At 39.8% G+C, this 23850-nt stretch overlaps 1 protein-coding gene across 1 annotated transcript; it reads right to left on the bottom strand.

The window, feature by feature from the left end:
• Positions 1-1047: 1047 nt before the first annotated feature.
• Positions 1048-23289, bottom strand: FBXO47 (F-box protein 47; the record flags this gene model as incomplete). Its single annotated transcript, XM_083376096.1, has 10 exons — positions 1048-1157; positions 2578-2737; positions 5918-6060; positions 13126-13272; positions 13523-13699; positions 13897-14005; positions 14349-14426; positions 14533-14609; positions 19614-19781; positions 23112-23289. 10 exons carry the CDS (start codon positions 23287-23289, stop codon positions 1048-1050), a joined length of 1347 nt encoding a protein of 448 aa, XP_083232222.1.
• Between the last annotated feature and the right edge of the window lie 561 nt (positions 23290-23850).

Genomic DNA, 23850 nt, shown 5'->3' on the forward strand with positions numbered 1-23850 from the left:
TGTTTTAAGCAAAATATATACATAAGCAACAATTTTTATCTTACTGCTGAAATCATATACTGTCAACCTTAAGCGATTGACAACAGGGTTCTGTGAGAATTAGACATAAACTGAACTGAACTGGACAAGCTCATTAATTATGCTTCAATTTAATAAATATACTGTTTACTGTATAGTGTATATACTTCCTCCTTTCTTGATACAAATGAATATTTTACTCCCAAAGAACTGTGGAAGTGATTCTAAGCCACAGTTTTTATAGCACAAAGGGAGATACTTTGCAAGTGGACTGCTCAAAGGAAATCCCCTGAAGTGATGAACAGCTAGAAGTTAGAGTAGCTTTAGTTTGTTTGAAGCAGATCATTTTTCTGTGGAAATGTAACTACTGGCAGAAATCCAGAGAACCACTGCAAGGTAGCAGAGATAAAAAAAGACCTGTAATGCCTTGCTGCCATCTAGTGGTTATGTGGAGTTTTGCAGGCCAGATCTGATCTGATATTGTATAGAATTTAAAATTTCTGGCAGTTTTCCCCATCCTAGTACTGTACAAATACTGTATATTGAATTACAAATCCCATTATTAGCTACAATGTATGTATTAATGGGAACACAAATCCTCAACAGCAAAAGGATACACAATTAGGAAAGAATAGCTTAGTAGGTACAAACCTTTGAGGCCTAGCCTAGTAGCCAAAGGCAAATAATCACTTGGCCAGTTTTTCCATCTTCCAGTTAAATAGAAATAAATGTCCAAAATTCCACAGTAAGTGCAAAATTAATAATAAATAAATTTAATGCTATAAGATACTATGTTTCCCTGAAAAATACGACCCACCCAGAAAATAAGCCCTAGACTGATTTTTTGGCTTGCGCCTAATATAAGCCCTACCCCCCAAATAAACCCTAGTTAGGAGCCCAATGAAATGTGTATTTAGAAGGCAGATCAGAAAGCATTCAGCCATACATGGAGATAAAAAAAGATAATGGGCAAAGTAATTTTATTTATTCATAGGATATTTTTTCCAAATTCAAAGCCAAAAAAAAAAATTACACATCGTTGTTCATGGTTAAATAAAGGATTTCTTTATGAAAATTTGCTTGTGCATTGACCAGATGGAACAGATTTAAAAAGCTGGTCTCTTCTTCATCATGCTCTCCTAAGTAAAATAAAATAAAAAAACAGATAGAACAATACATATTTTTATTTGACATATAGATGTTGCTTAGTTTGAAAATCCCAAGCTAACATATAACATTTTATTTCATCAATATATTTCATCAATTATATTGATGAAATTAATATAATCAGGAATTATGTATGAGTGACATGTTATTAAAACATGGATCATATTTACTTCTCTTGTTTAGTTATTATCTGATTCTATTTGTTTAGTCTATATTGGTTGTATTTATTGTAAATACATAAGGTTTGTTTGTATTGGAAATACATAATATTTGTTATATAAGGCATGTAATATTTCATATGCTCATAGTAATTTGTGAGTAGTCATATTATTTTTCATTTCTGAATTTTCTAATATGACATGCAGAAAAATATATGTTTATATTATACTTCAACCATATGAATATTCATCAGAATTAATCAGAACTAAAGCAATAGCAGTAGCTTTTAGACTTATATGCTGCTTCACAGTGTTTCACAGCCCTCTCTAAGCAGTTTTTACAGAGTCAGCATGTTGCCCCCAACAATCTGGGTCCTCATTTTACCGACCTTGGAAGGATGGAAGGCTGAGTCAACCCTGAGCCGGTGAGAATCGAATTGCCAAACAGCTGGCAGCTGGCAGCCAGCAGTACTGCAATACAGTGTTCTAACCACTGAGCCACCATAGCTCTTAAACTTAAAAAAAAACATAAAATCTTTTTTTTTAAAGAAATGCTTATTGACATTTCCAGAAATCCAGTTTTAATGTTATATTCTCACTGGAATTCTGATATGCAAAAATATGCATACTATAGAGTGCAGTCGTGCGTGTATTTTAAAAAGAAAATATAAGAAAGAAAATCTGTCTTGGAAGGAAACTGCACAAATCAAAGGCATTTCAGTAAATATACTAAGGCCAAATTATGTGACTACATGATTAAATTTCAACTGAAAATGAGAAATGAGATGATCTTTAGCTATTTGCTTAGATGACAGCCTCTTTCTTGTGGCATAGTGTTGGTTTTTGACAGGACCATAATACATGGAGAAAGAATTAAACCAGTGCTTCCCAAACCTTCTCTTTCAGTATCCCAAACCACTTATTTGAAAGTCCTTTTTACTCAGTGTAGATAAAATACTTTAAGTCAGTTTAAATGCCCCTGTTGATATTGAGTAATGGGTTAATGTGCTGTTATCCAAAGAAAAAGTACTTTTACCCAATTTTGGGTAATTCACCCAGGTCTGGGAAGTAGTGGATTGAACCTTTACTGTACTCCTCTTTCAGTGTGATTTTAATCCTAACCTCTTTACTCATAATATCTATGAGTATATCTAAAAGCAAAACCTAACTATATACTGCCTAGAAGATTCAGATAATCATGATTAAGGTGTGATTATAGTAATTGATTTCTTACCAGATATCACCAACTGTAGAGCATCCATGATAATTTGTGCAAAGGCATTCTCTACACTCTGCAAAAAAATGTTCTTTTCACTTGAGGTACGGAAAACGTTGCAGACTTTCTGCATCATTTTTACAGCCCACTCCATGCAATAGAGGTCCTTCTCACATACCTGGTAGAACAGAAACTTCAGCAAAATGAAATGTCCTTGATGATAAAAAACCAAACAGTTCTTTGCTCCTATCTTTGTGCTCTTCAATCCGAAATAATTCCATGGAAGTTTTGGGTTGAAAGACATACTCACAAACAGGCATATGTAAATATAGTAATGGCAGCTTTCAAAGGGCTAGAATCTTTAAAATTGTTGTTTTATTGGTTTCTGATGGTTTGACTTTTCTTTACTTGGGTTTTTTTTTTTACAAAACGTAGCTTAAATTAGATAAGGTGGTATATCTTTGCTGTTTAAGGATTCTCTGTGATTCATCCTGACTCTGTCTGACTCTATGACTTTCCAACCAGAGGCACAGTCCTGATAGTTGAGTATCCCTTCCTCCTATCAAATAGTATTATAATTGCCACCGGCAAGCACAAATAATTTCCAGGTAATTTTAAACCAATGGCATTTTATCCATGTATAAGGTAATGAATGATATGTCAAGGTAACAAATAGGTAAAGGTAAAGGTTCCTCTGCACGTGTGTGCTAGTCGTTTCTGACTCTAGGGGCCGGTGCTCATCTCCGTTTCAAAGCCGAAGAGCCAGCGCTTGTCCGAGGACGTCTCCGTGGTCATGTGGCCGGCATGACTAGACGCCAAAGGCACACGGAACACTGTTACCTTCCCACCGTAGTGGTCCCTATTTTTCTACTTGCATTTTTACGTGCTTTCGAACTGCTAGGTTGGCAGAAGCTGGGACGAGTAACAGGCGCTCACTCTGTTACGCGGCACTCGGGATTCGACCCGCCAAACTGCCGACCATCTGATCGACAAGCTTAGCGTCCTAACCCACTGAGCCACTGCGTCCCTTGAGGTAACAAATACAGTACCATAAATAGTAATATACAGTATTGCTGTTTGGTGCTTAAAATGTCAATGCTTCCTTTGGAAGAGTTAGCTTCTGCCACTTCCTGGGGTTTCATTATAGTATGGTGGTAAGCATGGTTAGGAAAAGGAAACCTGACTTCTGGAATAACAGCATTAACAGCTTGGAAGACACTAAAAGAGCCTTGGTGGAGCAGTAGGCTAATGCCTCAAGTAACACCAGCTGCCTGCAATTAGTGCAGGTTCGCATCCCACCAGGCTCAAGGTTGACTCAGCCTTCCATCCTTCCGAGGTAGGTAAAATGAGGACCCAGATTGTTGGGGGCAATTAAGCTGACTTTGTAATAATGCCACTTGGGGTGTGTGTGAAAGCCCTAATAAGCAGGCATATACATAGAATGAAGGCTATTTCTAAGCTCATTGATTTGTGCTTCTTAGATTGTAAGCCACCCTGAGTCTTCGGAGAAGGGCGGGATATAAATGGGATTAAAAAATAAAAAAAATATTTGGAGAAATGGAGACTGGAGAATTATTCTTAGTGGAGTTGTGGAGAGAAATGGGAGGAGTGTATGCCCCCTTGAGCTTCTAAGGAAAAATGGTGCACAAGCTAAGAAAACGATCTATTATCTCTGTCTCTGGTGAAATGTGGGAGGAATGTGAGTCTACTGTAGATACAGACTTAAGTAAGGGGAGAAGGCACAGTTACTAATGCTAATTGGCTTATACTTCTTTCTGTTTAGCTATGGGTCTAAAATGGCAAGTGCTGATTGACTTGAGGTGTTTTCTGAGAACTATAAACTGACAAGCAAACATATAAGTTTGTCTCATAGCTCTGATGAAAATTACATATGTTAGACCTGGATGGACTGGGGGAGACATGTAGCAAACAATGCCTGTTGATTGATTATGTGCCATCAAGCCACGTTGACTCTTAGTGACCACATAGATTTCTTTCCACAAAATGATCTGTCCCTAACCTGGTCTTTCATGTCTTCCAACAGTGCATTCATCACCTGTATAACTTAGGCTGAGTGGAGATGTGTGTGTGTTTGTGTGTAGAAAAATAGTTGCCTTCATTTAGGCATAGGAAGATAAGGTAAACAAACTAACAAATGCCAGCTTTCAAATAATTTTTTTTCATCCCAGTGTCTGAAACAAATCAGCTTAGCTTCCCAAACCAGTAGATATCAGGAGATCAGGCAAGTTCAGAGCTGATTTTGAATTATTGCAAGAAAACCTTCACAGAGAAGTGCTCTCAGCTGTTGCAGTGCATTCATTTTACTTAATATATACACAAAGAGCTTAAGTTAAAACATTTCTCTTTTCCTGTACAGTAATTAAAGCTATATGCGGTCATCCCACATGGCTCACAACCTGAGATAAAGCAGGAAGGTGGCCATATAATCTGTATCAATGTATGATGCTAATATTAATATACTGTATACCCTGATAAATATAATGCAAGCAAATGAGGATGTTTTGACACATCTGATGCCTCAAGTTAGATATACTGGTTCTGCCTGCCTGTCCATTAATTACATCAGGCCAAGAAGTTAGGTAAGCATGGCAAAATCCCAAATGTCCTATTCCTTCAAGGACTGCTGTAATGGAAGTTTAATAAAAATGCTTTCGCTATTCACATACAAATTGACATTATACAAGTAGCACTAAAATAACTGCATTTATGCACATGCTGCCATAGAAACTCTCCTAAAGCAAGGTAATTAATTTGAAGTATTTTCAGACATATATTAATTTGTCTCTTTTAAAATGTTATTCTGGTTAGTTAATTTTAGTGAATTGCCTGAAACTGCTAAGGAAGAACTGGTATCTAAGGGCAAAATTAAACAAGACATCAAATACGTCATTGTGCTGAACACGTTTAAGGCTTTAATCATGTTTAAAGAACACCGGGGAGAGGGGATCCAAATAAGAGTATACGAGAATTTAAATCCTTATTAAAAATTATTTTAACTCAAAAGAGTTATTGGCTCTGGAACTAAATTTCTTTTATTGACAGTGACAGCTTTCTCTACATGCCAAAGTATAGTTCTCCCCTATTGGAGATGGAAGATTTTCAATTAAATTGTATGGAGCAAAGAAAAAGACTAAAATAGAAAAGAAAGAAAAAAGAGTCAGGTTCTAAATACTGTTCTCTCATCCTGATTATTCTCATTCACAGCTGCTATTCTTTCACAGAAATATACAACATACATTAAATGCATTCGCTTACTTTGAGTGCATGTGGCCCATTTATAAGTCATAACACAGAGAAGAGAATACTACATAGAAAGGGAAAAATATCTGTTAATTACCAGTGCCAGGAACACCACCAGTCTTGCCAATTCAACAGCTTGGCCATTCACAGCTTTACTAGCCATAAATGGGAAGCAGATGTTGTTTCCACACAAAATAAGAAATCGAGCACTGTTTTCAAGATGCCATTCCTGAGGGATTACTATAAAAATAGAAAAAAGATTTTATACATACACAAGCACAAACATAAATCCTGCAGACACATAGAGTTCACATATGCATGTTTAACTTTTAACTTTTTTTTTTTTACATTTGAAAATATTATTTCAAAATAGCCAGAACACAAAACCAATTTATCTAATCCACAAGATAAGCAGTAAAAAAACATTCAACAAAGGTTAGCTACTTTGGATTTTCAAAGGGGTTCAGTGATAAACTATAGACCACAGGTCTGCAACCCGCGGCTCCGGAGCCGCATGCGGCTCTTTCAGCCATGTCCTGTGGCTCCCATTCCTCTGCCATGTGCAGTCCAAAAAAAAAAAGTGGGACTAAAAAAGTTCAACCAATCAATTCAAATATGCAGGGTAGGTACATATCTCGCCTTGGTTCCACTCTTCAGTCAAACCCTGTTCTGCGCATGCGCGCATGTATGCGCATGTGCACACATTTTTTGCGGCTCCCAGTTTTTCCTTTTATGAGGGAACCGGTTCCGAGTGGCTCTTTCACTGTTTCAGGTTGCTGACTCCTGCTATAGACTTTTAAGATTTAGTTTCTGTGGTTTTCAGTGGATAATACAATGAGCAAGAGTACTACGAAGACTAAAGAGTTCAACCACTTGTTCTTAAAAACCAGATGTCTCATGGCTTGTTAAAGTGGCTGGAAGGTGTCAGGTGAAGAGTTCTAGCAGTGGTTAATTCTTCTTTTGAGTGAGGGGTTTTTCTTTTATCTCTTAAGAAGGCCTTTGTCTAGCCTTTCCTGTAGAAGCCATCACTAGACCCAACCAAACTGGTGAATTTACTTCCATTATCTAACCTTCCCTTTCAGGGGGAAAGTGATCAAAAAGGTGGTTGCACAACAGCTTCAGAGGACCATGAATGAAATGGATTACCTGAATCCTTTTCGGTCAGGATTCAGACCTGGTATGGGATGCAAATTGTTTGGTTCTAATTGACGAGGACTCAGAGTGGTTAACACTGAACGAGTTTATTGAATACACAAAGTCAACTGTCAAATGTCAAATGTTGCAACCCTTTTATAGAGAAAGCGTTTGAACTGTAACCAATACAAACAGTCTGTTTTCCCGCTCCTTGGTTGTGGCGTCCAATGATTGCACCTTATTTTCCCGCTTTAAACCTTGCAAAGCTGCACAGTGTTTGCAATATCTTTCATGGCTTATTGCTAACTATTTACATACACAACACCCCTTACCCCCCAGTTGGTGTCATTTCTTTACAAAGTCCATTAGGTATTTTGGTGGCCTATGTATTCTAGAAGGGTATCTGTTACTTTGGCTGCTAGGGACCCTTCTTCCTGGTTGACTGCTTGGCTGCTGGTTACTATGCTGGTTACTACTAGACCTGGGCTCAGGGTTACTGGCTTCAGATGTACTGCCTTGTGTATTAGGTTGTGTTTGGGATTCAGTTGTCACTGGCCTACTTCGCAGGGGTATTTCCCAATCAATTGGACTGAATTGTTGTTGATGGGCATCAGGAAATATGTCATCTTGCCCAACCACTACACCACTTTCTGGCCTAATGTTATCTGTACTGTTTGCCCTAACTGAGCTTTGGTCCCCCTCAGCTGGCACACACCCACTAGATCTTTTCCTCAGCTGGTCTATGTGTCTTTTACAGACCCTATTCCCTTCCCCCTCAATGATGTATGATAGGGGACCTAAGATTTCAGTTACCACCCCAGGAATCCATTTATCCCCTTGGGCGTAGTTCCTGGCCCAAATCAAGTCCCCCACTTCAAATGTTCTGTTAGGAATGTCTAATTCAATGTTTGGTTGGAGTCGGTCGGGGTGTAGTCTGTCCAACTTGGTCAAGATTTTTCTTCCCCACCTCATTTCAGCTGGACTTTTCCCTGTAGCCGAACAAGGGGTTGTGTGTTGAGCCAACAAGAACTCAGCTAGTCTCTGATGCCAGTCACCTCGAATGATTCTTTTAAGCGCGTCCTTCGTGGTCCTCACGTTCCTTTCAGCCAATCCGTTGGTGGAGGGGTGGAAGGGTGCAGAAGTCTTATGCTTAATCGAGTTGGCCTTGAGGAAATCCTGAAATTCAATAGATGTGAATTGTGGCCCGTTATCAGACACTATTAAATCCGGCAACCCATGAGTGGCAAAGAGGCCCCTTAATGCCTGTATTGTTCTGCCTGCCGTTACTGAACTGACCGGTACTACTTCTAGCCATCTAGAGTAGCTGTCGACCACTACAAGGAACGTTAACCCCTGGAAAGGTCCAGCGAAGTCAATATGAATCCTGGACCAAGGATTCCTAGCTAGCTCCCATTTATGTGTGCGGATGTGTTGTTGTTCAGGCCTGGAACGTTGGCACAGATGGCAATTGGCAACGCATTCCTCAATGTCTTGGTCCAATCCTGGCCACCACAAGTGACTCCTAGCTAGGGCCTTCATCCTTACTATTCCAGGGTGTCCCTCATGCAATTCAAATAGAATAGCTGATTTGTGGATTCCTGGGATTACTACACGAGTTCCCCAAAGTAAGCAACCCATATGAACTGATAGTTCATCCTTCCTTCGGAAAAATGGACTGTATTTTACGTCTGGGTTGGCGTTGGGCCAACCGCTCATGACCCAGGCCATTACTCTCCTTAAGATGGGGTCCTTATTGGTTGCCTCAGCTATGTCTTTAGCAGTTAGGGGCAGATCAGGAATATCTTGTAGGGACATTACTTGTCCCACTGGGGCAGGGTCCTCCTCTGTTGTGCTAAGGGGCAATCTGCTAAGAGCGTCTGCATGACCCATGTCTTTACCTGGTCGGTATTGGAGGGAAAATGAATATGCTGAGAGGAAAATGGACCATCTCAGCATCCTGGGAGACATAATTTGGGGAGTCTGTTTATCTGTGGTAAACAGTCCCAGCAGGGGTTTGTGGTCTGTCAGTATTGTAAAGTTCCTGCCATACAGGTAGTCGTGGAACTTTTTAACTCCTGCCACTATGGCTAAAGCTTCCCGGTCAATTTGAGCATAGTTCCGCTCTGCCTTGGTTAGTGTGCGGGAGTAGTAAGCAATGGGTCTTTGCATTCCCTGGGTGTCTAAATGGCTGATTACTGCCCCAACGCCATAAGGCGAAGCATCGCACGCCAGGTAGATTGGTCTATTTTCTATAAAGTGGGTTACAGTTGAGCTACTGGAAAGGATATCTTTTAAGGTCTGGAAACTCACTTTGTGCTTGTCTTGCCAATGCCAAGGGGTCTTCTTATCTAAAAGCCTGTGCAGTGGTTCTGCAATGGCAGCCTTATGTGGCACAAAAGTGTGATAAAAATTTACCAAGCCTAGGAAGGCCTGTAGCTCAGCCTTGTTCCTTGGTTCAGGCGCCCCTTTTATTGCTTTGATTTTTTCAGGGGTAGGGTGGACTCCGCTTTTGTCAATCCTGAACCCCAAAAAATCAGTGGACTTAACCCCTATGCTACATTTTTCCTTTTTTAATTTTAATCCAGCCTTTCTAAATCTACCCAGTACCTGTTCCAGTCGCTCTACTAACATTCCTTCATCTTTTCCAGCTATTAGGACATCATCAAAGTAAGGGCATACTCCAGGTATGCCCTTTAAGGTCCTCTCCATCACTTCTTGGAAGATGCCTGGAGCAGCTGCAATCCCAAATTGCAGTCTGTGGACTCGGAACGCCCCCTTGTGGGTAACAATTGTCTGCGCCTCTGCAGCCTCCTTGGAAACAGTCAACTGTAAGTACGCATGCGCCAAGTCGAGCTTGGCGAAGATGGCGGCGTCCTGGATCGTGGCGAGGACCTGCTTCACCGTCGGGACCGGGTAAGCATGCTTTTTCATTCCAATGTTGAGGGTCGCTTTATAGTCGGCGCAGATCCTCACATCCCCATTGGGTTTGAGGGGTGTGACGATCGGCGTCTCCCATAAACCGCCCTCAACGGGTTCTAAAACTCCGAGGCCTACAAGCCGGTCGAGCTCGGCCTCGATTTTTTCTTTTAAGGCAAAAGGTACCCTCCGGGCCTTTAGCCTGATTGGATTTACTGAGGGGTCTAGGTTAAAATTAATGGGGGGCCCTTTGTACTTGCCTAGAGATCCATCGAATACGTCTGCAAATTCTTTGCAGACGGATTCGAGGGTCTTATTTCTAATCACAGAATTTATTCCCCCTATCCAAATTCCCAGGGCAGGAAACCAATTAAGCCCTATTAAGCTAGTCCTATTCCCCTCCGTAACTACCACATCTAAGACCCCCTTAAATCCCTTAAAATTAACTCTAAGGCTGGTCTTTCCCTTTACGATTATTGGACTTTTTTGGAAGTCCATTAATTGAATATTTGTTGGGCTAAGTGGAATTCTTTTTCCACTTAGTTGTTCAATTTTTTCCAGGGTTTCAGTGGAAATTATCGACACTGAAGCCCCAGAGTCGATTTCCATTCTGCAAGGAACCCCTTGCAGAAGGACTGTGATTTTTAATTTTCCGTCCGGAAAATTGTGCCCCCTTCCCTGCCTTTTCCGATTGACTCGGGCCACCTCCCCTGGGTTTGAAAATTTCGCCCGGGATCTAGGGGTCTCCTTGCCACTAGCATTGGGGGTTACCTTACCCTCTGGCCACACATCGACTTCATTCAGACGGGAGTCCCGGACGCGGTTTCTGCAGATGGCCTGGATGTGGCCGGTCTTGCCACAAGCCCTGCACTTGGCGGTGCGGAATCGGCAGGAAGCGCGGGGATGGTTGCCGCCACAGCTGCCACATCGGTTCTGGGTGTCGTTGTCGCGCGGTCTGGTTGCGGTGTCCCGCCACGGTCGTTGTGCCCCGGTCGGTGGTCTCTGCGGTGTTGCGGGTTGTTGCCGGCGGCCGGGTTCGGGCCCTTCGCTTCTAAGTTGTCTGGGTGCCATCTTCCCAAATCGCCTGGAGACTTCGGCGATCTCTTCCTCCCACTGCTGATCCACCTCCCCGCAGTCCACATAGCCCTCTTGGTTAATTTCAGGTGCTGTCGCCATGCTACTGCGGGGGGGGTCGCGATACCCGGTTGACTCATACGTTAGGAGTTCGTCGAGCACTTCCTGTAAATCGCCAGTAGGTTTGGCGATTATTCTGTTTTGTAATTGTTCATCGCGTAAGCCCAGCACAACTCTGTCCCGAATCCTAATTTCTAAATTATCGTATTTGCAACGAACTGCGGCTTCCCTGACGGCAGCGACGAATTTCTGTATGGACTCCCCCGGTCTCTGATTTCTCTTCTCGAAGATGCGCCGCCAAAAAAGTTCGGACCTTCGGGGAGTAAAGTGCACCTTTAGTTTTGCAAGGAGGTCGGCATAGGGCACGCTGGAGACTGGTTGTGGCTGGCACAGCCCGACAGCGACTCTGTAGACCGGTGTGCCGCAAATTGTCAAAAGTGCCGCCGCTTTTTTTCGGTCGTCGGTGATTCCGTTCACTAACAGGAATCCTTCGACCTGACCAATATATTCTTCCCAATCTTCGGGGAAGTTAGGGTCAAATTCCTTCAATGACCCGATTTGCGCCATTCGGAGAATTTTTTTTCCTATTCTGCCGCGGCCGCTCGGTTGACTGTGACTCGCTCAGACTTTGCCGCCTTCACGACAATTCTTCCTAATCTCTGGTCTTCTGTCAATCCCACCTTCGTCGCCAGTTGTTTGGTTCTAATTGACGAGGACTCAGAGTGGTTAACACTGAACGAGTTTATTGAATACACAAAGTCAACTGTCAAATGTCAAATGTTGCAACCCTTTTATAGAGAAAGCGTTTGAACTGTAACCAATACAAACAGTCTGTTTTCCCGCTCCTTGGTTGTGGCGTCCAATGATTGCACCTTATTTTCCCGCTTTAAACCTTGCAAAGCTGCACAGTGTTTGCAATATCTTTCATGGCTTATTGCTAACTATTTACATACACAACACAAATGGCATCACTCACACTTTTACATGACCTCTGGCAAAGGTGAGATGGGTTTGTGGATCCAGCTTGCCCTACTTGACCTCTCAGTGATTTTTTGATACCATCAACCATGGTGTCCCTCTGGAATGAGTCAGAGGATTGGGGGTCAGTGGCACAGTGTTATACTGGTTTCCCCGCTTTCTCTGGGATCAGTTCCAGTCACTGATGACTGGGGAGAGATATCCCATCCTTAACCTCTACTTTGTGGGATGCTCTGGGAATCAGTGCTCTCCTTTATTTAACATCTACAAGACACTGCTAGATGAGTTCATCCCTTATCATGGGGTGATGTACCCTCAGTACACTGATGATAGTCTCTGCCTCTGGCAAATTATGCAATGCTGTAAATCCCAGGAGGCTGTGAGGATCTACATAGGAAACAACGGGTTTCAGCTAAACTCTGGCAAGACTGAGTGGTTTTGGATTTGGTTCTCAAGACTTGCCATCTTTAATGCTGGGTGGGATTGCACTGCCCCAGAGAAAGCCAATGTGCAATCTGGGATCCTCCTTGACTCATGACTCCTGCTCAAAGAGCTTTCTGTTGTTCACCAGTTGTGCCTGTTCCTAGATTGGGAGGCTCTGCTGACAGTCACCCATGCCTTAGTCACCTCCAAACTGGATTACTGTAATGCACTCTATGTGAGGCTGCCCCTGAAGGATTTCCAGAAGCTTAATGGTGCAGAATGCCAGAACACAACATATCATACCTCTGCTCCATGAGCCGCATTGGCTGCCAATTTGCTTCTGGATCTAATTCAAAATAGATTTTAACCTTGAAGGCTCTTCATGGCATGGGGCCAGGTGTTCTGAGGGACTGCCTCTCCCTGATTACATCAACTGTCCCATTAGATCTGGGAGAAAGGACATTTGGTGGGTACCATCATTACATTTGACGGGTCCCGGGAGGTGGGTCTTTTCTTTTGTGGGGCACCGGCCTTTTGGAACATTCTCTCACCCTTCCCCCAAGTCAGGTTAGCTACATTCCTATTAATCTTCTGGAAAATCACAGTCACTATCATGTGACTTCCCACTTAGTGATCACTTCACTTAACGATAGAACTGCTGCTCCCAGTTGTGGTTGATAAAGACTGGGTGATATCTTGGATTCAAGTGTGCAAACAAACCTGCAAGCTCATCCACCAGACTGATGACATCATTTGCTGTCCACTCCTTTGCTTCTGTATCATATAATAGTTTAACAGCGTCTGCCAGCCCTTTCAAACTATTTTCATCTGTTGGGTCTTGAATCATATTCTGCCAATCAACATGTCCTGAATGATATTAAGCATAAGAGTTACTGAAGGAGACTTTGTCTTGAGATATCAGTTAGCCATACTACCTATTTCTTGAGGTTTAAAGAAAGGCAATTCTAGATTCAGAATTAGTAATAATGGCTATCTTGCTAGAAAATCATTAGCAGGATTGCAACTGATTTTTCTGCATGCTTAATATTCCACTTCCTTTCCTATTTTCAGGCTCCTAGGTGAATACTTCTGTGTTTTATTAATTACAATAGCTTACCATCCTGTGTAGATGCAGGTCCAAATATTAGGTACAGCAGCCGAGCTTGATTTACCATTGGCCATGGCTTTAAAATACAGGTCAGCCAAAATGCTGAATCACTCCGATGAGTCCAATGGTTTAGAAGTACACTGCAGCAAAATGTCCTTATCCTCAATTCCAATTTACGGAAACTTCCTAGACAAACAGGTATTATAGTCTGCATTTAGAGTTTTCTAATGTTAAAACCTGTAAATTGTGTGAAAGATAATTATTTTGGATGGCACTGCTACAAGTTTAAACTCAGTAGTCAGTATTGCTTTCTCAATTATTAGGGGTGTCACAAGACACAAAAGTCCAAATTTATAAGATGCTCACAAACATGGATTATTTACCAGGCTTGCTGCTGACAACTCTCTGCATTCTCTGAGGTAAACTAGTAAGCTCACAGAGAAAATGGTAAACTCGCTGACATTCAAATTCATCCCAACCGGCTGTTAAGGTCTGAAAACATACAGAATAAGCCAACAGAAATATAAAAAATAATATTTTAGAGTTTGAAGACAACATATGATACAACTGTTTTATTTTCCTATTTTTGTAATATGAAATTTAATGAAAGTGGTCAGTGAGAAACTACAGAAGATGATTTATCTTGCGATACAGAGACGGTCCTCCAAATAATAAGATCTGCAATGTCTTTACCCAACTTTGAACAGAATGAAACTTAGAATATACAGCTGTAAAGTTTACACAGCATGCAGTAATGGACTCTAAGGCACAAAAGCTTATGCCATAATAAATATATTTATTTTTAAAACATTACAAAGGTCTCAGTTGCTTTTACCTGTAAAAATACTCCATAACATTGTAATCCCAAACAGTGCAAAGAATCTGAGCAGCCATTGAATTTGAAACAGGAAATCTATAAACAAGCAGTAGAAAAAAGTTATCTTTTAATTTACTTATGTTATTCAATGGGATATAGAAATTAACAGATCCAATATTTTTTGGAAAACATCTATGCTTACTTCTGAAATTATTTTGTGTATGTACTTCAGTCTCTCTTTTGTAGGGAGCAGTAAAGTGCACCTTTTAAACAATAAGCCTAGAAAGAAAAATCATGCAGAGTTATTTGAAAAAAGTTTTTGTGAAGATGCTGCTCAACTATATTGAGTTAAGAATCAGGTGCCCATTTTTTTTCAAATTAGAGCATTCAGATTGGGCTGCAAACATATTGACAACTACCAGGTGACAGCAAAAACAGAATTTTTTTTATTTTTGCCATCTAAAGATTGTTTAGACTTTTGCAGCTCAAATTTAATAGCTCTATTTTTAATGGGCTATGATTAATCTTATTCATGCTTACGGTGAATATAGTGCTTATGGGCAGCTAGATAGGTTTACCAGGAGGAAGAAATCCTTCAAGTCCCACAAGATCTTGCCCAGTGTACCTTTTGCTAGTTTAAGCTTACAGTAAATACTCCATTACCAATCTATATTTCTTTTCCAGTGCGTCACGGAATATGTTCAAACAGAGACTCAACAGCCATTTTTCATCTATAATTTGGATTTCTACAATGAGCAGGGAACTTAAATTCAACAGTCTAAATGGCTCTTTCCATTTAATGATTTAAGCTCTCAGAATTTAGGTAAGGTAAAGGTAAAGGTTCCCCCGCACATGCGTGCTAGTCGTTTCCGACTCTAGGGGCCGGTGCTCATCTCCGTTTCAAAGCCGAAGAGCCAGCGCTTGTCCGAGGACGTCTCCGTGGTCATGTGGCCGGCATGACTAGACGCCAAAGGCACACAGAACGCTGTTACCTTCCCACCGTAGTGGTCCCTATTTTTCTACTTGCATTTTTACGTGCTTTCAAACTGCTAGGTTGGCAGAAGCTGGGACGAGTAACAGGCGCTCACTCTGAGCAAAAGTAATTCCACATATCTACTTTGTACAAAGTATCCTACAGATACTAAATAAACATTTGCTATGTGCATTAGAAGCTGTAATTTGATTTGTTGCCATATATTTCAGATGAATGAAAGGATTTAAATATTCAGTTTAGCTGCAGTACTTGGTTTCTGAGGTTATGTAATTTTCAGATTTTCCCTTTAGTGGTTGAAGCGAGAGGTAAAGCTCGGGGAAGGAAAACTGATGTTAGAACTTCTTCCCAGACTTCTCCAGATATTGCCAAGGCTAATGTTGCTTCATTAATGGCATGGCCCGGATTATCTGAGGGAGCACTTGCTGCCAGCGTCAATTTCCCATCATCCTGTTCACTCCCACAGGGAGGGCCTCCTCAGGGTACCGCCGGTCAAGGATTGCCGACGGGCGATCCCCAGGGGGAGGGTGTTCTCTGTGGGCGCGCCTGCCCTATGGAATCAACTGCCAACGGAACTCCGAACTGCCCCCGACCTTCATTCATTTCTCCAGGACCTAAAAACCTGGCTCTTTGAGCTATCTGGTCTGGACTGAGGGGTTTTAATGTTTTTAAATTGTGATTTTAATTTTTTGGGGCTAGACTTAATTTTATTTTATTTTAATTTTATATTGTATTGTTTTTTAATTTTGCCTTGTAAACCGCCCTGAGTCCTTCAGGAGTAGGGCGGTATATAAACCGAATTAATAAATAATAAATAATAATAAATAAAACTGGAAGCCCAAAAATGAGACAAGATATTTAAACCAATCCAATACTCTTTCATATAATCTCTCCCCATCAAGAGAACTACATGTCAACTCTAAATGAAGAAGAAGTGAGGAAAAAAATCAAAGTTCCCTGCTTAATTCTATTTAGTTTATGTTGACAGGTTCAAATGTTCATATGACAGCTTATGCTTCCTAAGGGACAGAACCAAATTGCTCCATATGAATGGTTTTATGGATCATTCTATGAAAATGAAATTTCTGATGCTTCTTTCAATTTTGATGTCTTGCACTGAAACCTGAATAGCAAAATATCTTGAAAATAAATCTTGTTTTAAAAGACCCTATGCATAACATCCAGATCTTGAAAACAAGATGATGTCATTCTTCTAGTAATAATTACAAAGATGTCCACAAAGGGGTAAAAAAAATCAAGATGTTAGCCAAAACCATGTGATCTGAGCACATTCCTTTTCTGTGTGTGCTATGTTCTGATGGTTGCGATTGCCATCTTGATTTTTTGACACCTTTGGATAAGTATTAAGCATATTCAAGTTGAAAGAAAATTGGAACTTGAAAATAACAAATCACAACTACTATTTTTTTCTTTTAAGAAAAGAGTTTTTTCAACCATTTCCCCAAGCCATTGCAAAGGAAAGAACATTTAAAAGTTGTTTAAAACACACATAGGTAAGTTGTTAAAATGGATGTGTTTCAGTATTCCAAGATTTAGAATTTGTGAAAACTTATAATCTTATAATGTTATATAATTCATAATTTTATAATATATATAAAATTGTCTAGATATTGGAAATATACCTAATGCAGAAGGGGAGAAAGGGCAAAGTAGGCTATGAGGGATAAAATTTTGGAAACATATTTTTTTTTCAGATCAGAATTGAGAATTATTGCATGATCCATTAATGGTAATTGATCCATTAATGGTAAAGGTTTTAGACAAGAGGAAGATCTAAGTCATAATAATCACTAACTCATGTTGCTATTCAAATAAGACTAAATTAAATCATGTCCTTTTATATCACTTTAAAATATTAATTTTCAATTATCTTTTGATCTCATTACAATCTACCTACCTGTATATATAACTCTTATGGTCATTTTCTTATAGATTAATTTAATAAAGAGTAAAGGTGTAAGAAGAGATTAGTGGGAAATATGCGTAAACTATATTTATAGTTAGGATTACCGTAGTTAAGTCTGCCATATTCTGTGCTTCAGAATTATCAAATGATGTTAGTATACATCTGGAAATTTGGTTTGTGTCACAACTACCATATCTAAATTACAAAACTATAAAACCAGTAGACTGCAAAGAGATTTGTCTTCATTTTTATGGCTGAGATGATATTCGGTACTGCTCATGAACTATATGCACATAATATAGCTAAAGTTAAGTTAGCACTAAACAGACATGGGACCCTTTGGGACTAATACTAATCTTCCTAGATTAGTTGTGGAGTTCTTTAACTGCTTTATTTATCTATCTATTGAAAAAAAGGTAAAGGCTTCCCCTGTCCAGTGTGTCCAACTCTAAGGGGCAGTGCTCATCTCCATTTCCTAGCTGAGGGAGCCAGTGTTATCTGAAGACGCTTCCATGGTCTTGTGGCCAGCATGACTATACACTAAGATGCACAGAAAATGTTACATTCCCATCAAAGTGATACCTATTTATCTACTCGCATTTACATACTTTCAAATTGCTAGATTGATAGGAGTTGGGGCAAGTCATAGGAGCTCACCCTATCACGCGATGCTTGGGTCTTGAATTGCCAACCTTTTAGTCAACAAAGCCCAGTGTCATAACTGGTAGGCTACCGTGCTCCCATTGTATCTATATTAAATACCAAATGCAAGCTGATAACGCTCCACTTTGTCTCCATACTGCATTACCTATATCTACTGTTCTGTGTTGATGCTATAGAAATGAAATTGAAGCACTTAATTCCTTTCAAAATCAAACTGGTAACTAATTTGCATTGAACAATAATTGTGTTCACAAAATGCACTTCTCTAAATTAACCTGTTTTGGGAGATTCCACAATATATTGAATCATACACTAACCAAACAAAAGGCTTCTCACCGTAAAATAAGCCTAAATCAATCAATCAACATAAAAAAATAAAGCTATCACTAACTGGTGAAGTATGGCATATGCAGATTCATAGGGACATTTGTTATTTATTGAATTTATTTATTTATTTATTTATTTGAATGGCCCAGTAATCCAATTTTACCTTTATCCCAAGACCCATATGGTCTTTTTTCATTCCTAGACTATAATTTAAATAGGTATAATACTTCTGCTTTCCATAGAACGTTATCAAACATCTAATCCTTGCTCTTTCAGCCAACACAATTCCATGATGTTTAAAAGAGGAAAGTAAGCATACATGTGAAATCAACCTAACCTTGTTTGTGATTGGCAATTTCCATGGTCTGTTGCATTTAAATGAGGGAAGTGAGTACTTTAGGTGGGAGGATGGGACAGAGATGCCATTAGTTATTCATTAACTGATCAGCATCCTGAAAATATTAATTCACTCTCCATGTAGATAATATATTTTGTTAGCCTGCTGAAAACCTAAGGGATAGTGTTGAAAATGAAGACTATAAATCATTATGCCAACAAGATACCTTATAGCTACAGTGAAAGCTTGGTTTTGTCAAAGTTTGGTTTTATGGAAATGCTCAGAGTGAAAAGGCTGTCACTGCAGATAAATGAAAAGAGAAGCAGGGGGAGGGTTGCAGAAAACCAGTGACAAAGACAGAATAAATTGCATGGAACAGAAGAAGAAAAAGAAGCTGTAGTAACTGGGATGATGAACCCTGGCAAAAATTCTAAAAACATCCAGAGAGATATGTTGACATAACGGTATGGAAAGATTACTTGGCAAAGGCTCCATAAATTCTGTAAAGCAATACATATTTCAGATTTCTGTTCCCATTACACGCCACTCCCCGACCTCCAAACTTAAAATGAGAGTGTTGCATGGGAGAAGATAGCTCTTCTGCTATATTTAACTATTGCAGTTCCCTTTTCCTGGTCTATTTGTCCTACAGTAGAATTCAGACATAAATTTGAAAAGATAAATATACATTTGAAATTTCACAGGGAGAAAGAGCACCAAGAGTATTACAGCAAAAAACAGAGATGGAAAGGCACGATTAAAGATTCTCATTGTTTCACATACACTATCAGTGATATTTTCACAGACTACAAATTTATCAGTTCTTAATAATACAAATACAAAAAACACAGAGCAATTGGGAGAAATTACAATTCCTTTCCTGTTATAAATGTATTTTCTAAGAAATTATTTCTTGTATTTATGATCAAGTTAATTTTTGTTCACTATATTAATCTAGACACTGATTTGACATGTACATTTTTCCATGTAGTTAGACTTCTGTTTTGGAATATCTGAAAAGGACAAGGATTTGATCACCTAATGATTTGTAGTGTTCCAGAATGAAGGATCCTGTACTGCCAGATTGTTCATGGTTATGGAAATCCTGTGGAAAAAATCTCCTATTTCCAGAAGGAGCTGAGATGTAATTAACAACACGGTTGCTGATAGTCTTTGATACCATACTCATCATGCTGATATCTATCACTGAATAAAGAAGAAAAAAGAAAAGTAATTCTTAGGTTTTATTCACTTGGTGGTTCTTTTTCTTTCATTCATCAGACAAGTTTGGGACTGCTCTTAAGCCAACATAGACACATGGTCATACACATAATTGTGTATGTATGACCTTTTCATATATATGTAGGAACTCAATTTTATTTAAAAAAAGGTTAAATCTTATGTGAATAACAAAATATTTCATGTTTTTGATATTCCCATGAGATCCCAAATAAGATTTTTTGGTGAGCCACACTCATAAAAATAGACCAGGCCAATACAAAAAAATTAAGTTAATGTAATCAAATTAATTTTATGAGTCATACTCATAAAAAGGACAGGGCCAATACAAAAAATAAATAATGTAATCAAAATGCCCCATTTACAAATGTAGTTCATCTCCATCTGTATATACCAACCATTCCCTTTCTCACAAGTTATATTCTTGTTTTCTTAATACATTTTTTTAAGAAAAAGAAATTCCCAAACACAGAAACATAGAAGAACATGCACTCCTCTCCCTTCAATAGGAGTCTATGAGCAAGTGACAAAACTTGTATCAGAATATAATCTCCAGACCTTTAGGTACTTGTGTGCAACGGTGCAACACAAATACAAAAGGACTGAGCTTGCATCATGATGTCACATTTTGTAATTTTTGTGTCACTGTGGTTAACAGCAGCCACTTAAACATCCTTACAGCAGAAACAGTTAAAAGGAAAAAAAACAGGAGGGAAAAGAGAAAAGGAAAAATGGCATTTAGAATAAAGAAAGGGAAGTGAAGTAATGGAAGGAAGTAACTTTACAAGAGGAATAATAGCCAATGGGGAAAGATAACAGGAGAGTTCTTTATTATTACAAAACAGTTAAAATTCACTAGGCAAACTACTTTTTTTAAAAATTCCATTTATATCCCGCCCTTCTCCGAAGACTCAGGGCGGCTTACAAGCCTAGCAGTAGCCTTCATTCTATGTATATGCCTGCTTATTAGGGCTTTCACACACACCCCAAGCAGCATTATTACAAAGTCAGCTTAATTGCCCCCAACAATCTGGGTCCTCATTTTACCTACCTCGGAAGGATGGAAGGCTGAGTCAACCTTGAGCCTGGTGGGATGCAAACCTGCACTAATTGCAGGCAGCTGGTGTTACTTAAGGAGGCATCAACCTACTGCTCCACCCACTGCTTCTCCCAAGCCTAATCTTCAAATGCATCCAATGCATTATTTACAGTCATCTACATTTTATGTTTGTTCAACAGTTTCCTCTGTTATCAGGTTGGGAACCAATCTCTAAAAAAAACTTGGGGAAATTGGTTAAAAACCCCCTCATATTATCATATGTAGATTTTCACACTCCATCCCTCTGTGATTCCATATTGTCTTTTTTGATGGATAGTTGAGCCAATTTAGCTCTGTCTAATTAACAAGTAAAAAAGCTTTGAAGACAATTCTCAAGTAGTGCTACTTGTTGTTGTTAGCTGCGAAGTCGTGTCCGACCCATCGCGACCCTATGGACAACATTCCTCCAGGCCTTCCTGCTACTAGAATCCAGCAATCTAAGACTGGCTGTGATAAGAAGAAATCTGAACTGGCATGTTGTTCTTTAAGGGCCTAGGAAGTGAAAATTATGTTGGCATGCACACAAAGGTCCTAAACTGAGTCAATTGGTGGCTCTGGAGTTAATTCAGATACAAGGGTTTGCTTTCTATCTCCTCACATATTACAGCTTAAGCATTTGTTCCATGTCTTCACATGGTCAAAAGCTTATTTTTAAGGCTGAGCAGTACTTGTGATTGAAAGAGTGCTATGTTCATGCTTCCACTTGGATTCACTCTGGAGATTGAAGCTGAAAGTCTACACAGCCCTACTTATTTTTCTTTCACATATTCATTTAGATTTAAGAGAGGTTAGTAATTCTTTGTTTGGTGTGAATTTTAGTTGCTGAACTTCCTAAGACAGAAGCAGGTAGCAAACAACTGATGTACCTAAAAAGAGAATAAACCTACAAAATGGTAGTGGGGGAGGGGAATGAGCTGAACCGGTGGCAGCACTGCACAAGCCTGAGCGAGAGACATCTGGAGCTGCAGGGCTGTCAGGGCTCAGCGGAAGCACCAGCATCAGCACCAGGCTCCAGCTGGAGCTCGGCACTGATCCTGGCGCTTCTGCTGAGCCCAGAAGAAGCACCGATCAGATGGAATGTTGCAGCATCTCCAGGGTCTTGTGATTTGCATTCAGATGCTTGGCGACTGATTCATATTTATGACGGTCATAATGTCCCAGGATCATGTGAAGTGACCAAAACCTGCTGCAACCACCCAGCAGAGGGGGGGGGATAAAAACCAAACACCCCCCTCACCCCACCCCCACTGCCAATCCTCAACAGAAATGCTCACAACAATGAAAACCTCAGACAGGAGGAAGAGCGCCACCAGGCAGGCAGGCAGGTGTCTTGCTCAGCTGTGGCTTAGGGGGCACTTTTTTCAGTGCCACTGTAACTTCGAACAGTCACTAAGCGAACTGTTGTAAGTTGAGGACTACCTGTACTTCATCACTTTTTTCCCTTTTTTTATGGTCAACGTGTTTTTGACACCTTGCTAGGCGATTGGTGGTACTTGGATGTTGCCTTATCCTAAAAGTGGTACAATGGGTGAAAAGGTTGAAAAGCCCTGCTCTAAAGTGTATTCTGGTTAGTCACTAACCAGTCATTCTGTGATGCAACTTTTTCACACTGATATTTATCAAAACAGTGATTGTGGAATAGCTATAAGGTAAAGGTAAAGGTTCCCCCGCACATGCGTGCTATTCGTTTCCAACTCTAGGGGCCGGTGCTCATCTCCGTTTCAAAGCCGAAGAGCCAGCGCTTGTCCGAGGACGTCTCCGTGGTCATGTGGCTGGCATGACTAGATGCCAAAGGCCCATGGAACGCTGTTACCTTCCCACCTTAGTGGTCCCTATTTTTCTACTTGCATTTTTACGTGCTTTCGAACTGCTAGGTTGGCAGAAGCTGGGACGAGTAACAGGCACTCACTCTGTTACGCGGCACTCGGGATTCGACCCGCCAAACTACCGACCATCTGATTGACCAACTCAGCATCCTAACCTACTGAGCCACCACGTCCATTTTGTGGAATAGCTATGCTTACAGTTAAAACAGCTTTCACAGATACTTTCTCTCCAGCCAAAGAGAGAGAGGTTTAAAAATCCTACGGCTTCTTGATTGTCCTTTCAGGGACTTAGAATTCCACCCTCAATTTAGATCCTAGTTCTATATGGCAATGTGGTTGCCATATTTTATATGTGGGATAGAAGTGACTCACCTGAAAGATATCCTAAAACTATTTCAAATATTTCCAAAGGAAGGGATTTAAAATCCCCAAGTGTGGACAGATATGCAAAATCTGTTTGCAGGGTATTACTAAATTTGCTGGAATGTTGATAACTACACTGATGTTTTTGATTAGGAATCAAAGTACAGCTACTTCTCGTAGATGTCATCATCTTTTCTTGGTTCGCAGATATATCCTGAAGAAAAACAATTAAAATAAAAATTATTTTAAAATAGGAAAATTAAATCAATAAAACAATAGAAGTAGGCAGGAAAGTGGCAGAATTATGCTTAGTTGATGCATAAATACAGCACATATAAATGTTATGACAATGATGCATAAAATTAATATTTTCTTGGATTCCTGCAAAAAAAAAACCCTGAAAAACAGATTTAGTATAGAGTTGGATCATTTAGTCTTAGACTTCTCATTAGAAATCTAAAACCTCAGATAATTAGAAGCAAGGGAAATATTGCTCACAAATCAATACATTCTAACTACTTAATTTGAAGAAATGATGCAAATAATAAGGAGAACACTCCTTCAATTCATAATGATAATCAGTGAAACAGCTGGGCAGCATTTTTTATTTAATCCCAAAAAATGTACATAGTGAGAGCAAACATAGCATCTCTTTAGAAGACTTTAAAGCAGCTGCGCTATCTCTCATAGACAGAGCTGCTGAGATAAAAAAATGTGGCTAGAAGACAGATGTGCTGAAGCACTTTTT

The sequence above is a fragment of the Vipera ursinii genome, assembly GCF_947247035.1.
Source record: "Vipera ursinii genome assembly, chromosome: Z".
NCBI lineage: Eukaryota > Metazoa > Chordata > Lepidosauria > Squamata > Viperidae > Vipera > Vipera ursinii.